Source organism: Maniola hyperantus, chromosome 11 (assembly GCF_902806685.2).
Source record: "Maniola hyperantus chromosome 11, iAphHyp1.2, whole genome shotgun sequence".
Taxonomy (NCBI): domain Eukaryota; kingdom Metazoa; phylum Arthropoda; class Insecta; order Lepidoptera; family Nymphalidae; genus Maniola; species Maniola hyperantus.
The window spans coordinates 4819262-4835484 of NC_048546.1; the positions used below are offsets into that span (position 1 = coordinate 4819262).

The window sequence follows — 16223 nt, forward strand, 5'->3', positions numbered from 1 at the left end:
ATCTTCAATTATGTAAAAAGCTTTTTTCAGGAGCATAGGTACTTTTAATAGATTTTTAAATTTGTGTAAAGGCATGTCCAAAATAGTTTGCGGTAGGAAAGGTAAGAAGGTAAATTCTTACAGGTTCAGCTAAAGATTAGAGACTAGTGTATGTATCTATTATCCCGTTCAAATGCAAATAATATGATCCTGACAGCGCCTGCTAAATTACCGCAGAGACTATAGGTACGGGATAAGCGTAACTACCTAGATATATACTTATTTAAATACTTATACTCAAAAGTATAACCATACAGCCGCACTCAGAGTCGCTAATCGTTACTTAAGATTCTCTGTCTCGTTTTAACTAAACTTAAGTAACGATTAAGGGACTCTGAGTACAGCAGTTAGTTGTAGTAGACATAGAAGATAAATTAAAATTATGTAATTAATCATTGGAAATGCTGACTGTCTACAGCTTAATTAAACGTGGTTAGTAGTGCCATCTATAACAAGCACAGGTAATTTATATTTTACATTTAGACATTCTTACCGCCATCTAGCGAAAAGCAACGAAAAATTTTGAAATTATTTTAAAAAATATTATGCTCACCAAAGCAGGCCATTTAACTTCTCCTTTTTCTAATTTTCTAGGTGCCCAAACTAATGTTCTTTCAACTAAAAACGCACGAAACGTTCTACGCGAATGCACTGCCACCCATTCACGACGTTGCCAATCAACACCGTCATATTCCACCAACACCTGAAACAAATAAAAATAAAGCTTATCTCTTGAAATTTTTGAAATAAATAATAAGTTGACTATAAAAGTATACAAAATAAAATAAAAGGACCAGCTCCCTTAGAAATAATTTTATGTAAAGGCCAGCGCCATCTGTTGCTGAGTAGAAACATCATCTCAAGTAATGGCGGGTGTTGAATACGGCGTTTTGTAATGTTGCCGCCTTTCGCTACTAGAGTGCGTTAGAAGTTCCGAAATAAAGCAAATTTCATAAAAACCCCGCCCAATTTTAAAACTTTGACCTTGTAATAAATGGTAGCCTAAACTCAGAAATGAGCGGAGTTCTATAAAAACAAAAAAATATCAACATTGGACTGAAATTGTACTGCCATAGAACTGAGATGTACAAATTTAAAACATGGCTATAGGTTATGCAAGTTTTTTATTCGATTACAAGTTAGCCCTTAATTGCGAGCTCACTTCGTAGTAAGTAAATATCGGTACCTAACTAAACCTATCCTGACAGACGTCAAAAACACAATCTCTCGTTGGCGTCGTTGGCTCTATAATAGTAGTCTAAAATCTTGTAAATTTTTTAGGTAAGTTTAGTACCTAGTTACCAATATGTTTTAAACAATAGGGTTAATCTTTAAACAGTAGGGTAAATAATCCAGCTCTCAGCCGCCAATTTGGCGAATCATAAAAAATACGGAAAATAATAACTATCGACGTAAACGGTGTGTGATAGATTTATATATTTTTGTCTTGCCATCAATATAAAAATCGATTCAAATAAGAGCATCAGATTGTAAACTAAAATCTGAAAATAATTTAAGACTGTTTTAAACACTTTTTTTTAATAAGGAGTGCATAATACGGAGTGGTGTGCATTAGAGAAAAAAAACCTACAAATCGAATTATCCTAAGCTTATTTCGTGGTTTAACGACATATTTTAATGTAGATAATGTAATATCGACAAATAAAAACATAAAATTAATCGTGGTATGTACCCCTTATCTACATCAAAATATCTACAAATCGTTTTACTTAACATAACACAAATCTAATATTTACTCGTAAATTAAGAGAAAGTTTATGAATGAATAGGTTAATATTTTTTCTTAAATCTTACTCACATATCAAGACAATAGTTGTTACACAGGAACAGACACAGGTAACGCTTAATGATCGCTTGTGTGACCTCAACGCGGATGAAGCTAACGGTTTCAATGTCACAACGTAGTAAACACATAAATATGCCCATATATTGTATTAAGTGCGTGGATGGAAAATAATAGCATACTTGGTTTGTATTATCTTAACTTGTAGCTAGGTTATAGGTACTCGTAGGTATGCAATGCGACTTATCGGTCAATGCATTGTAACTGAAATAATTGCTATAAATTAAAGATAAGTAGGTATGTATATTTTTAAACCCGAGATCTTGAGAGAGGTAGAGAAGTTCTATGGACAGTTATGTACACCACCACACAAAAGCCTGTTGAAGATTTGGCTAGAGATCCTAGTAGAGCCAAATTGACCCGACACTATACCAAATATATCCCGGACTTCAGCCTATACGAGATTAGTATGGCTCTCAAATAACTCAAGAACATCAAGGCACCAGTGGCCCTACCGCGGTTGTTTGACAGCTACAATGTCACGATCGCAATCATCTCTGATTGGTTAATGCTCGCTCACTATTGGCCACAATGCATTGTTGCAACAAGAATCGCACAAATTCAGCCAATCAGAACAATTGAGATTGTAATAATGATTGATGCAGGTTTTAGACAATCGCCCTACAGGTGATGACAAGAGACCTATGTCCAGCAGTGGATGTCTATCGGTTGATGTTGATGATGATGATAATGTTAGTATGGATAACTATGCCGATTCCGTTTTGTGCTTATATCTACCTACCTACTTGATGATATTAAGTTGTAAATATTATGAAATGAAAAAGATACGCAGTGTTATCACGATTTCGTGTGTTGTTTCATGTGATACTGATAAGCAAAGAACGCGATTAGATATAAATACCTACCTATACAATAAGCTAAAACAACTAGGAGCTATTTATTGTGCTTTCTCCTGCAAATGAAGGAAATCTACTCCTCTGCTCCTATCTCTGTGATTATCCCAACTTATAATATTATAAATATACGAAAGTGTGTCTGTTTGTCTGTCTGTCTGCTAGCTTTTCACGGCCCAACAGTTCAACCAATTTTGATAAATTTTGGCACAGAGTTAGCTTAAATCCCGGGGAAGGACATACTTTTTATCCATAAAAATCAAAGAGTTCCCACAGGATTTTTTAAATACCTAATTCCACGCGGACGAAGTCGCGGGCATCAGCTAGTCTCATATACAATCAAACTGTTAGATATACGTCCCGCAAATTGCTAATGCGCGTGGCCGCCATTTTAGTGACGTCAACACTAGACTGTAGTTTCGAGCTGATGGTATATTTTTATTTCGGCTGACGTCAAAATGACGCCATTTCGATGTTAATGAGACATGGTTCCAGCGCAATAGCAATTATGCAGGGCTTATAGGCATCCATATTCTGTGCCTATTTTTTATTTTATTTTTAAATAAATTCCCTTAACTAGTTCATGTACTCCTTACATAATAGAGCATGCGATATTTTATGCTATTTATTGCTAGTTCAGAATCAGAATTTAGATACTTATGCGTGGCGTATACCTAGTTACTCATCTGAATTCTAAAAGATATTTTTAATAAATATTTAGTTGAAGACCCTTGCACTAGAAGTCAGGGCCATAGAATTTTTAGAACAAAAACATAATAAGTGACACCCTTGATTGCTTTCTCTGTGATTCTAGTCATCTTGTGCTGGATTGTTTATATGCTTGGCGATCAAACGCGGAAACGCATTCTTGGAGTTATTCCAAACGCACATATAATAATCTTTTTAATAATAACAATTAAAAGCTAACAGTTTATTTAAATTTGAAATAAATCATTGTTATTTGCTAGATGACTTCAGGATATAGGTTTTTAGAAATCCCGTGGGACTTGGGACTTGGTAGCCCTTGATTTTCCGGTATAAAAACTAGCTTATGTGTTAATTCAAGGTACTAAACTATCTCCGTCGTTTTCACCCAAATCGGTTCAGTAATTGTGCCATGAAGGAATAATAAATATCCAAACTTTTGCATTTATATATTACTATAAGATTCCCGCGACTTCGTCTGCGTGGAATTTTCCTGGACAAAAAGTGGCCCATGTCAGTCTGCGGGGTGCAAGCTATCTTTATTATACCTAGCTACGAAATTTCATAAAAAATTGTTGACCGAATATGGGCTTTTAAGAATCCCTTTTTTGTTCGCGAAAAATGGAAGATTCCAGGGGATTTACAAAACCTAAATCCACATGGACAAACTTGTGGGCATCATCTAGGTATTTCCAAAAGATATAACTTGAATCCCGCATATGAATATAGGCTATTAATTATATCGGAAAATCAAAAAGTGCCAACGGGATTTAAAAAAACCTAAATTCAAGTCACAGGCCTACCTAATTACCTAGTTATTTTGCAGTTAGTTACTTGTAACTTTAAGTTCCATAGTTAAATAATTTACCTCTACAAAAAGCTAATTAGTTAATTACCTATTATGTATACCGTATAGTTATCCAATTATTGTAAAAACGTATCAAAGGAAGGAAATTATGTTGACTCAGCAGTTGACACGGCATAAGTGATTTGTTTATTTACAAGCATTATGGCATCGTGTTCTGGAGTGGAGACCGCGTATAGGCAAGCGCAGTGTGGGACGACCTCCAACCCGCTGGGCTGACGACCTTAAGCCTTTAGCGGGAAGTGGGTGGATGAAGAAGGCAGAGGATCGGGTGTGGTGGCGCGCTCTTGGGAAGGCCTATGTCCAGCAGTGGACGCAAACAGGCTGATTGATTGATTGATTGATGGCATCGTATTCTGCCATAATTTTAATACACGCCCTCAAAAGCGATGGCATACCAACTCATTGATATGTATTACGGGCAAAATCCCTCGTGTGTAATCTCCGTAAAGTCTATCGGTCAATGCCAAATACCGAACAGTTTATAAATATGTAGATGTAGGTAGTAGGTAGGTACCTACTTTGTTGACCATAGCATATTTTTAGAGACTTTATAAAATTAAATGTACGAATCGCTCAAGGCATTTGATGATTAAAGAAAGGACACTTTTAGCATTCCATTGACAAAACTACTATCGTAATTATTTATTGTTATGAAACTATTTGATGGATCTGCCATAAAATGTATCTCCATAGTTTATATTATATATGGTAGATAGCCCAAATAAGTGCGATTTACGATTGAATTTGAATAGTCCCATATAAGGCACTCTTACCCTGCCATGAAAAAAACACAAACACTACATGAAAAGCTTATATTCTGATCTAAACATACTTAACTAGATATTATAATTTTGCCACGATAACATTCAAAACGTCCAAAACATAATGTTAATGCAAAACTTAGGTAATATTCAGTTGTATAAAAAAATCGGTTAAGTGCGATTCGGACGTCCCATACCAAGGGTGCCGTACGGAGTACCGTCGTACAATAAAATATCACTTTTTTTTCCATGGCGGTCATTTTGAAATGTTTATTTTTTGTTTATGACTTTTATGACATCTTGTCCCAGTTGTGTAGATACTTATACGATGATACGAAGCCCTTTGCACTCGGCAACGACCTTGTCTCCTTATCTGCATCACACGTAATAACACTTATCTACTCGTATCGAAGCGATTATTTACTCATGTCTATACGTATATGTAATATTTATATACCTACTATATGTATCTCGCACCTGCTAAACATACCCATCTATATAATGATGAACGAGTCCTTCGGCCAAATGGTTTAAGTATATAGCTACCATTTGGCCGAAGGACTCGTTCGTTGTGATTACGGTCTTACGAGCTACGGCGCGCGGGGTACGGTAATGTTACATATTGTAACCCGCACTGCGAATTTGGTCTTACGAGCTACGGCGCGCGGGGTACGGTAATGTTACATATTGTAACCCGCACTGCGAATTTTGATCGCGCGATTTAATCCGCATAATAATTCTGTGACATAATATTACGGAAATTGTATGGAGCTGCACGCACTCGAAAAAAAGATTACGCATGAATGGCTTCGTACCATTTCCATGTCATAGAATTCTGCGGAAAAAATCGCGCGGTGAAATTCGGCTGTGCAGGCTTATCTCAAGTTTGTTCATCAAGTTGTCACACGGCAAAGGAAAATAATATAGTAATAATATAGATATTTGACTATTATCTACTACACACAGTCTTGTTATGCCTATTGCCTATGTACATAAGTATCTACCTGCTTAGATCTTTTATTTATAGACTATCAAACCAGAAGCCCTCATGAACGCATGGTTTAGGATGATTTATGACTTTCAGGTGTGCTACATTATAAAATACCAATAAATAATTATATTTTGAATCTTTTTGTAAATATTGTACTTATGATAATTAATGTCGTAGGTAAATATGTAATAATATTTAATCTGTATGTAATATAGGTATATATAAATTAATTTTGTTACTTAGTTGTAGGATAACTTGCCACTCTCTATTTGCATGCTGTGTTTACCTACCTATCTTATCATTTTAAACTTAGCTTATCATTTTGCTACAGTATTTTGTAAAATTAAAATTGAGATTTAAATGTAAATGTTATTTGTTGGTAATTATCTAATAAAAATAAGGTTTGAGCTTTTATTGTGTGACGATTTTTTCAAATTCAAGACAGGTACAATTATGGCTTGAATTTATAAATCTAACACATTTTAAAAACCAAATATGTATACTCAATGTATTTTCCAGGCAAACTGAATAGTAGAATCCATAGAGAATAGAGATGTATGTAGTTAGAACCGATAAAATTATGGTATTTTTTTCAACAATTTTAATTTTACTATATTTATGAACGAAAGTGTGGCCTAAATTACATTGAAACTTCTTAATTAATATAACTACAAATTTGTAGTTATATTAATTAAGAAAGATTATTGAATAGGTAGATTTTCTTTCCTTCCTATTTCAATTGCATAGTGTAGGTAGTTCTAGGTTCAGTTTTTACTAACGACCCTTACCATTGCAAAGTATCTCTCATCCTTCATCTGTATCACCTTCTTTGACTCTCTAAATACAATGTTATAGCATATCATAATAAAATTCAGTTAAATTTCAAATCGTGCGCAATGCATTCAGTCTGGTAATAAACGTTGTTTGGCTAGTCAAGGGTTTGGCAACCGCGCCAACGCCGCGTGGGCACCGCTGCACTTGAATGTACACCTCGCCTTCTGAACACCTCTGAATTCATTTCTATTTTCGTTCAGCGCTGATGTACGCTATGCAAAAATCTTCCATACAGGCAGTATACAGTGTGGCAGGCAGGTAGGCAGTACAACTATAAGTTCTATACATTCTAACCAACTCCTTTCAGAAAATTAAATCCACGCGGGCGAAGTTATCGGCTTCATCTAGTACTCAATAATTTTACACAATGTTTAATAAAGAGTCCCGCATACAGACCGGGCAGACATCGTCTAGGTATGTGAGTTTGAAGCAAGTAAGTAGTGCTTGCTTTAACTGTGAAGGAAACCGGCTTGCCTGAAAATCCATACTTAATATTATAAATGCGAAAGTGTGTCTGTCTGCTAGTTTTTCACGGCCCATCCGTTTAACCGATTTGGATGAAATTTGGTACAGAGATAGCTTGCATTCCGGGAAAGGACATAGGCTTCTTGTTATCTCGGAAAATTAAAGCGTTCCCACGGGATTATAAAAAAACCTAAAACCACGCGGACGAAGTCGCGGGCATCATCTAGTTCTTCATAACGCTCTAAAAGGTGTGAGTGTCAATCCGCACTTGACCAGCGTGGCTGATTATGGCCAAACAGAATGAGAAGTCATTCTAAGAGGAGGTCCGTGCTCAGTATTGAGCCGGCAATTCTATACTACCCATAACACCAAAGACTAGAATCTAGATATTGAAACTGTTTAGGTACCGAAGACAGAAACACTCGTGCTTTGATTTAGGAATTGAAGTGCGCGCTGTCTATCGACAACATTTTAGCTGCGAAAATCTAAACCAGACACAAATTCTCGAGAAGTACACAACGCTAAAGAGTCCGTATACCGTTATTTATTTGTTCAGCAACTGCCACTGGCAACTTCTTTGCCGGTGCGCGGGAAACTCGTTCTAAGAATAGAAACAGTAAGTACTTAGTCAAGGTTGCGAAACTAGGCCACCAAGAAAGATTATAAGGCAACTTTGCTAGACATCATTCTATCTTACAGTTAGGCACTTTTTAAGTTTATTGTAAACACTGGCTCTACTTTTATAAAACTCAAGGTAGAGTCACAGACTAAGGATAGAGTTTCAATCTATCAATCTAGATTGAAACTCTATCCTTAGTCTGTAGTATAAAAATGAATCACTAAATGTGTTGCTCATCGCAAATCTCGAGAACTGCTGAACCGATTTCGCTAATTCTTTGTTTATAATATTCCTTGAAGTAGGTACGAGGATGGTTCTTACGGAGTGAAAAATTTAAAAAAATTGAATCGACTGTTAGGCGGAACGAAGTTCGCGGGCAGCTAGTTTGTTATAAAATCCATCTATCCCATAAAGTAAGTAATTTTGCGTCCTTGCTTTAGGTAGATACATTACAATTCTGTTTTCTTAACTAATCCTGTACGGACAGTGTACATTATGATAAAATAAATAAAATGAAAAAATGAAAAAAAATACTCTACAAGAACTTGTGACTGTACTCGTTACTTGGGTACCTACCTATGATACTGAGTATAATAATCTCAAATGAAACGTAAGTAGGTACCTAAGTACATCCATAGCAAGAACGCAAGAATAGTATAATCACATGGATAGGGTCTGTTATGCAATCATTAATTGTCTGACACACTATGAAATTTTAATTAAGTAGAGAAAGTGGAAAGTAGAATAGGTAGTTGCCGATAGCGACAGAGTATAATCAACTGTCTCAAATAAGAGAAAGCTGAACTATAGATCTGTATAAGTCAGGTTTGGACCGATATACCGACGCGCGATGGAAACTGTGTAAACACAATACAACAGGCCAGAGAGATATTCAACGCGCATTTAGTCCGCGACAATTAAATAGTCGTTCTTGAAGTTAACCGCAAGACGCGTCGCAATAGCAATTTTTAGGCGTCATGGGGCACGACGCGAGGTAGCGGAACATACCAGACTGCGCACCGCACCGCACCCCGCGTTCGCCCTCTGCATTAGTGTGAGTGCTACATTCGTACACAGAACACGAGCGCGTGGAACAATACCTACCTGCGCGAGCTTGGACTTGTATCGTAGGTCAGACGCGACTATTTAACTGCCGGGAACTATACGTGTGAGATTTGTAATACAATAAGGAAGTGTATGAAGCTCATCATAATATTGCAAGCGAAGCGACGCGACAGCGACTGTAACAGCGGCCAGCGCAGTTGATACGCTCTCAATTGTTCTTAGTTCCTGTTCCTACAGGCTACAGCTTCTACGAGTCGCTTTTGCCATTATTTGCAGTCACGCGTTGAGTCTGTCCTGCACGCCTAACATGCGCACCGCGAGAAAATTTTGTCTACGCATTATCTCGTGTTTCTTCATACAAATAAGACGAGTAAATGCGTAGACAAAATTTTCTCGTGGTGCGCATGTTAGCCTAACAGGCCTTAGTTTCACTTGTCAGCCTCGTTTGTCAAACATGCTACCCACTAGTGGTCTAAGAGCAAGCGCGTGCTAGATCTTCCTTATTTTATAAAAGCTGAAAGTTTCTCTGCGTATTGTCCCCAACACTGGAAAGAACGTTTGTTAGGATCATGGTGGCTTTGGAAGATAAAATGTAATAAAGGTGTTACAGATCTTATGTCAATGTATACCTAAAGACTAATAGTTGGCTGGCTCTCTCTCTATAGGCTAGCATGTTTGACTGCGGATGACGGCGTTCTAGGTTCGATTCCCGGGTCAAGCCAAAAATGCTTAGGTAATTGCCTATTTCTATTGAGAAATTTTCAGGTAGATACACAGATTAGTACTTCTTTTATCTATGGGTAGATACTAGCCGGGAGTCAGGAAGTTTGGGGGTACTTCATCCCCGTGCCTCGGAGAGCAAGTAGGTATAAGTATTCAGAGCATCTTGCGACTGCTCTCTCTCCAGTCGTGTCGGATTTTCGTCCCATTGGGGTATGAGAGTGAGGGAACAGCAAGTGCACCACACACACTTGTACTTGCGCACACACATGTGCAAAATAATATAATATCCTGCGCAGATGGATGATTTCTATGGACATTAGCCGCGCTGGCCGAAATTCGGTCGAGAAGACATTATTATTATACTTGGCAAGCTTCCAATTTTTACTATTATCAAGAATATAAATTAGTAAAATATCACAAGCGAAACAAAGATCGAAGGTAGAGTAGGTAGGTATTTTTCCCGCGCAAAGAGTCGCTATATTGCCGAACGACATCGAGAGCTCCAAATAAGCCCGCCTCACACATTTCCCGCCGGGTTCAGTGGGTCAACGAACGCGCGAGACTCGGACCTGTCGCCCGAAGTGTTGCAAAACATGTCGAATCGAATGCCGACCCACCTTGCGCTTTGCTTGGGATGTAGAGAGAATAGACCGTGCAAAGCGTAGAAATTCACTAAATTATTTTTGCTTGAGGTTCTTTAGGGGCAATAATGAAACTGATTTTTAGCAAATAACTAAGCCAAGTAGGTAAGCTATGTCAGAAGGATAAATAATTTATTCTCTGTTGTAGATATTACCGAGAAAAGATGACGATAAAGTTAAAAATTAGATAAAGTAAGTACCTATATTATAAGGTTCAGAAAAAATCTTAAATACTTAAGTACCTATTTTAATAAACAAAAAACAATTTTATGGTGTTTTCGAAAATTCAAATCATTCAGTTTAAAAAAAAATACGTACACAAACATAGATATCGTTTCCGATAGAAACAAAAAATGTTAATATTTGGAGCATTTGCTTTCGATAAGTATATTTTTTCATTATTTTTTTAATACCACACCTGCCTTAAAAAAGAAAACAATGAAAATTTAATAGTTTCCACAAGGTTTACCTACATTCCAATAAGTTGGTACCTAGATTCTACAATGTTGCTACCTTGGAGTCTTAATTGTATTTACTTACTTAAAAAGATAAACATACTCATTATAATTTTCCATAAAATATATGATAAGAAATAACTAGTAGGTTATTATTAAGTACAAGTAGTATGTTTTAAATCGCACTAGAGCGGCGCTGCACAGCGCTTCACCGCGCGTTGCCGCGCGTCGCGTTTGGGAGAATATTGTGAAGCGCAGCGAAGCGACGCGCGGTGCAGCGACGCTAGTGCGACATACCCAGCGGCGCGTCGCGTCGCTTCAGAATGCGTACGGCGGCGCTCGGATAAGATACACGCGCATCGAGTTAAGTATTTAATGTATAGGCGTGATAGACCTCAAAATAAATAACGTAGTTTTAATTTTGGCACATGACGGGCTCTTAACAGTATATCCTCAAAATTCCCAACCCCTAGGATGTCGGCTTCCACCCTTTCCCTCTTCAATGTCGCTCATCTTGCGACGTTGTTGTTCGTACGCGATCGGGCATGTGACGCGCAAGTGACGCGAGCTGCCGCGTACTGCAGTTGTAGTGCGGTAGGTACCGTGAGCGGCCTGAAGTGATGCTTTCTGCAGTCGGACTGAATAGAAGATCTTAAGTGCTATCGCGGAAGATAAGAGAGAGTCAGCTCAGCTGGAGTTTTGGGAGCTCTCCTAACTAATTTTGAAGGAAAATAAGCTATAGTTCTGCAAGTTTATATTCTAACATCTAATTATAGTAGGTACGCGACAGGTCGAGATGGCAATCGGGTTATGAGGCGGGGGGACGCCCCGCACGCCCGCACCACCTGCGCTATCTCGCATCGCACGGGTTGTGCGGGTGTGCCCTCCCCGATTACCATCTCGACCTTTTGCGCACTATACATGTAATGTAAAAACCATAATTTCAACGAAATGTTTTGTTCAAGAACTTAGGAAGAACTAAAAAGGCCATTTCATTATTATGTGTGTCGAGGTGGAGGCTGGAGCCTTGAAGTTAGAAGAAACCTTGCTATAAGATCTAAATCTAATTAAGTAACTACATCGATTAATTATCTTAACGATCGACATACCTATTGTATAGGTATAGTTCGCGACAGATTAAAACGGCAATCGGGGTATGAGGCGGGGGGATGCCCCGCACACCCCCACAGGCCCTGCGCTAACCCAGCGTGGGATAGCGCCTCACCCCGATTGCCATCTCAACCTGTCGCGTACTATAGGTATTTGGAATGACGAAGTTTTGAACGTTTGCGTGCTGCATAAAAAAAATATCCTTGAGAATAACATCAAGTTTAAATTGCGCAGCACGCTTGCAACCGACATTGCTTTTTATCGTTGACAGTTTTATGCTAAAGAGTGACCTTAATTAAGCTTAGTGCGATTTAGGAGGAAAGGGCAAAACCGGAAGTAGCTGAGACAGATAGGTATATAGGTAAAACCTCAATTAGACGAAACTCGCGAGGATTAAGGTTTTTTAAAAATTCCGTGAAAACTCTTCGATTTTCCGGGATGCAAACTATTTCTGTATCTACCCGTCATAATTGGCTGGGTTGACTGTCCTTTTTAGGGCAAAACTTACTAAACAAGCTTAAAATGTTTGAGTAAGTAGTGCCTTATTAAGCACAGATCAATATGAGCCACTGCTCATATTGATCTGTGATAAATAGTGATAATTAGGAAGTAGCTCTAACAAAGGACGAGGAAAATAAATTGTAAAAAATACAGAAAGAGAAAATAAATTTTAAGGAAAATAATACAAAACAAGGAAATGAAAAAATGAAAAATGAAAAAATATTTATTTACCATACATAGTTCAATTCTGTCAATTATAACGTTGTGTTATGGTACCCACACTAGGTAGTCCTGTGTCGTGGGTACCTAGAAATGTGGCCCTACCGCGGTAGTTTGACAGCTACAATGTCACGATCGCAATCATCTCTGATTGGTTAATGCTCGCTCACTATTGGCCACAGCCCACAATGCATTGTTGCAACAAGAATCGCACAAATTCAGCCAATCAGAACAATTGAGATTGTAATAATGATTGATGCAGGTTTAAGACAATCGCCCTACAGGTCCTAAGATTTCATTTAATACGACATATTACATATCTCACTAAGTAATTCTGAACTATTTTAGCGTTTAAAGTATCGTGAGTGATTTCCATTATAATTATAGATTGTTAGGGTGTTTGTGCACTCATCCGTATTCGGTTCGCATCCGTGATTCTTCGAAATGGCCGTCATACATACCTACATTCGATTCAGTTTTTTTCACGGATCCGTAAAATCACGGATGAGTGCACAAACGCCCTTACGGCTATACTCACGTATAGTCGACGTAAGCCTAGTCTCAACAGCGACGCACAGCGAGCCAAGTCCCTGTGAAAAAGGATCCCGAGGCCGGATGGGTTCGAATCTAGTCGGGCTTACGTCGACTAAATACGTACCATCTATACTTATATGTAATTCGCAACTACTTATACTTATTTTGCAAAATATAAATAGCTCCTGTATGGCTAGGCTAGTTCCGAATAAAAATAGCCGTAACTAACATCTACCTCATTGATTATGTATGTAGTTACAACTAGTAGTTAGTTACGAGGTCAGGGTCGTTCTAGCTCGCATCAATTGCTACGGATGTACTTACGCACGATGTAACATGATACCAAGTATATGACGGTAGATACTTAACTACATGGTACTAAGTACTAATCTGCAGACAATCGTTAAGGCAGTTATTAAACGTAACCTATAATAATTGTTTTCTTACTATACTACAATTATTAATCGATTTGTCTAATGACTTTAGTCATTCGTGTTACGACTTACGATAGAATAGTAGTTACTGAATCGAATTGACTCGATTTTTTAACAACTTAACTATCACTTTTAAATTATTATGCAAAGAATTCAGGCTTTCGTTAGTTCGGAATTCGTTTTTATAATGTAACCGGATGTACTCACGTCGGACGTCGCGCATTATCTGGGTAGACCGACTAAAACGACTTGCCGGGTTATTCACGAAGATTAACGTAATTAACGTCAACAATATGTTGTATTATGTCATATTGTCAGTAAATTACTTTCAAGTGGATATTGTAAAGTCGCGGTCTCAAACGATGAACTTCTACTCCGTGACATTGGTATCTTTTAGGGATTTCCCTCAGATTGGTTTTTCCATGGTCACTACGCGCAGTTCCGCGTTTCATGGTTCTGGCAGCAGTTATGATATAACGGCGGAATAGGAAGTGAATAGAATCTGCCGCAGATATTTCGCTGCTAACCCCGTATATTGTATCTATTTTATATTGTATTATGTTATATTGTAGACCAACAACTTCTCACTATAGAGGCGTTTTTATAGGCAGCTATTTCTACTGCTTAGCTATATAATGTTTATCAATAATTATAGATATCATAATGTAGTACCTATTATGGTAATTAGTTATTAAATATTTCATTGCTTTGATGATAGCATTGCCACCTGTGCATTTTTATTTATCTTTTATTTGTACCAGAAAGTTGTAACAATAAAGAGACAAAGAAAGTAAAAGATTTTGTATGGGTTCATTATACATTTTTTTGCAGTAATATGTACACATCGGTCCTAACCTCAGCTTGCCAGGAAGTTAGGGACGTTTTCCAACATTTTGTATATTCTGCGCCGTCCGGCGCCTGAATGGCTGACGATACCTACTTACATAATGGTGCACTCGATCAGTGTAGGCAAAAAGTGTATCAACGCTTTCACGGTTCGATGCAGATACACTGAAATATCAAGAATCTAAGACAGACAAAATGGCCGACTCCGGTAAGCCAGCAAAACATAACTAAAACTATAGAGAAGTGAAACGAAGGAAGTAAATTGGGAGCTTTAATTATAGAAAAGGCAAAATACTAGATAATATGATAATATGATAAGTATTGGGAACAATGACAGCCCCTTATCTTGCCATGGGTTACAATAATATGAGTGATGACAGGTGTTCACAATTTGTAACGTCAAATTTGACAGTACAAGTATAATAATGTGTCAAAGATGTTACAAATTACAACTTACAGGTAGGTAAGAGTACTGAGGTACATAATATACTGAGTAGTTTGTTGGTTCGAGATACGTTTCCAATGTGATGCATACAGAATAAAGGTCATTACCAAATAATTACTATAGGTAAGTACCTAAATAAATGTAATACCAAAGTACCAAAGTAAAAATAAATAATTTTAAGGCAATAGGGTCTTGGACTGTAGTAATAAAAAGATGTCATTTTTTGTATAGTGGTAGTTTAGGGGCCTAGAATTAATTATTAAAGAGCATAATTTTAAAAATCAAGATTTTATTTATTTTTAACATAATTAGTTATTAACATCACGCTGCAACGGAAAGCGATCAATGACGTAACAAAGTAACAAATATTTTTCAAAAATATTTTACAGCAGTCATTACTCTATTTTTATTTATATATACTCTAATTAATTTAAAAATATTGGTCGTTTACGGATTGTGACGTCATTATTTAAAATTATTCTCTCTAATAATGAATTCTAGCCCCATAAACTACCACTACGAACACATTATTGTGAATCTCTACATCTCCATAATATAATTACTTAAAATCTTTGATCTATAACATGCACATCCAGCTAATGTAGAAAGATGAATTTATATCAGTTATTACTTAAGTTAAGTTTGCTAAGTAGAACCTATACATTTACTAGAAACTATAAGCATTAGTCATAATATAATTATCTACCTTTATTTCAATAGCCTATGAGATATGCAGTGATTAACTATGAAATGCATAACCATAACCAATGTAGAATCCTAACTTATGACAAATTGAAGCTATACCATATGCCATAACTACATAACGAAATAAAAGAAAGTAACTTAGTTATTTAGTTAAACATGTAGGTACGTATAATCACTACACCCATATTATAATAAATTATAAAGAATTTTGGAAGTGTACCAGAAGTTTAACGCCAAGGCTCGGCCTGCCTGTGTGTGTCGATGGCATTAGTGACACCAAGGATATAGCCAATTTGTTTATGAATCATTTCAGGGTGCAAGCGCTGCCTGTGACGCACGATTATGTAAGTGAGCATACAGTGGAGGGACTCGATGCTGAACCTAATCACACCTTGGCTTTTTTAAAACTGAAGAGGTCAAAAGGATCGTCAAGTATATGACTCGTGGAAAATCGCCAGGACATGATGGGTTGAGCATTGAGCATCTTCAGTATGCTGGTGTGCACTTGCCTAGAGTTTTATGTCTGTTGTATAACATATGTGTGG

The 16223-nt window shown here is 37.2% G+C and overlaps 1 protein-coding gene across 2 annotated transcripts in view; it reads right to left on the reverse strand.

Moving 5' to 3' along the window:
• The window catches only part of Kdm3 (Lysine demethylase 3), a 219591-nt gene that overhangs the window by 172947 nt on the left and 30421 nt on the right, over positions 1–16223 (reverse strand). For both annotated transcript variants that reach the window (XM_034973370.2, XM_034973369.2), the window contains exon 2: positions 593–742. In XM_034973370.2, the coding sequence (XP_034829261.1) occupies positions 593–742 (150 nt within the window). The remainder of the gene's footprint in view (positions 1–592; positions 743–16223) is intronic.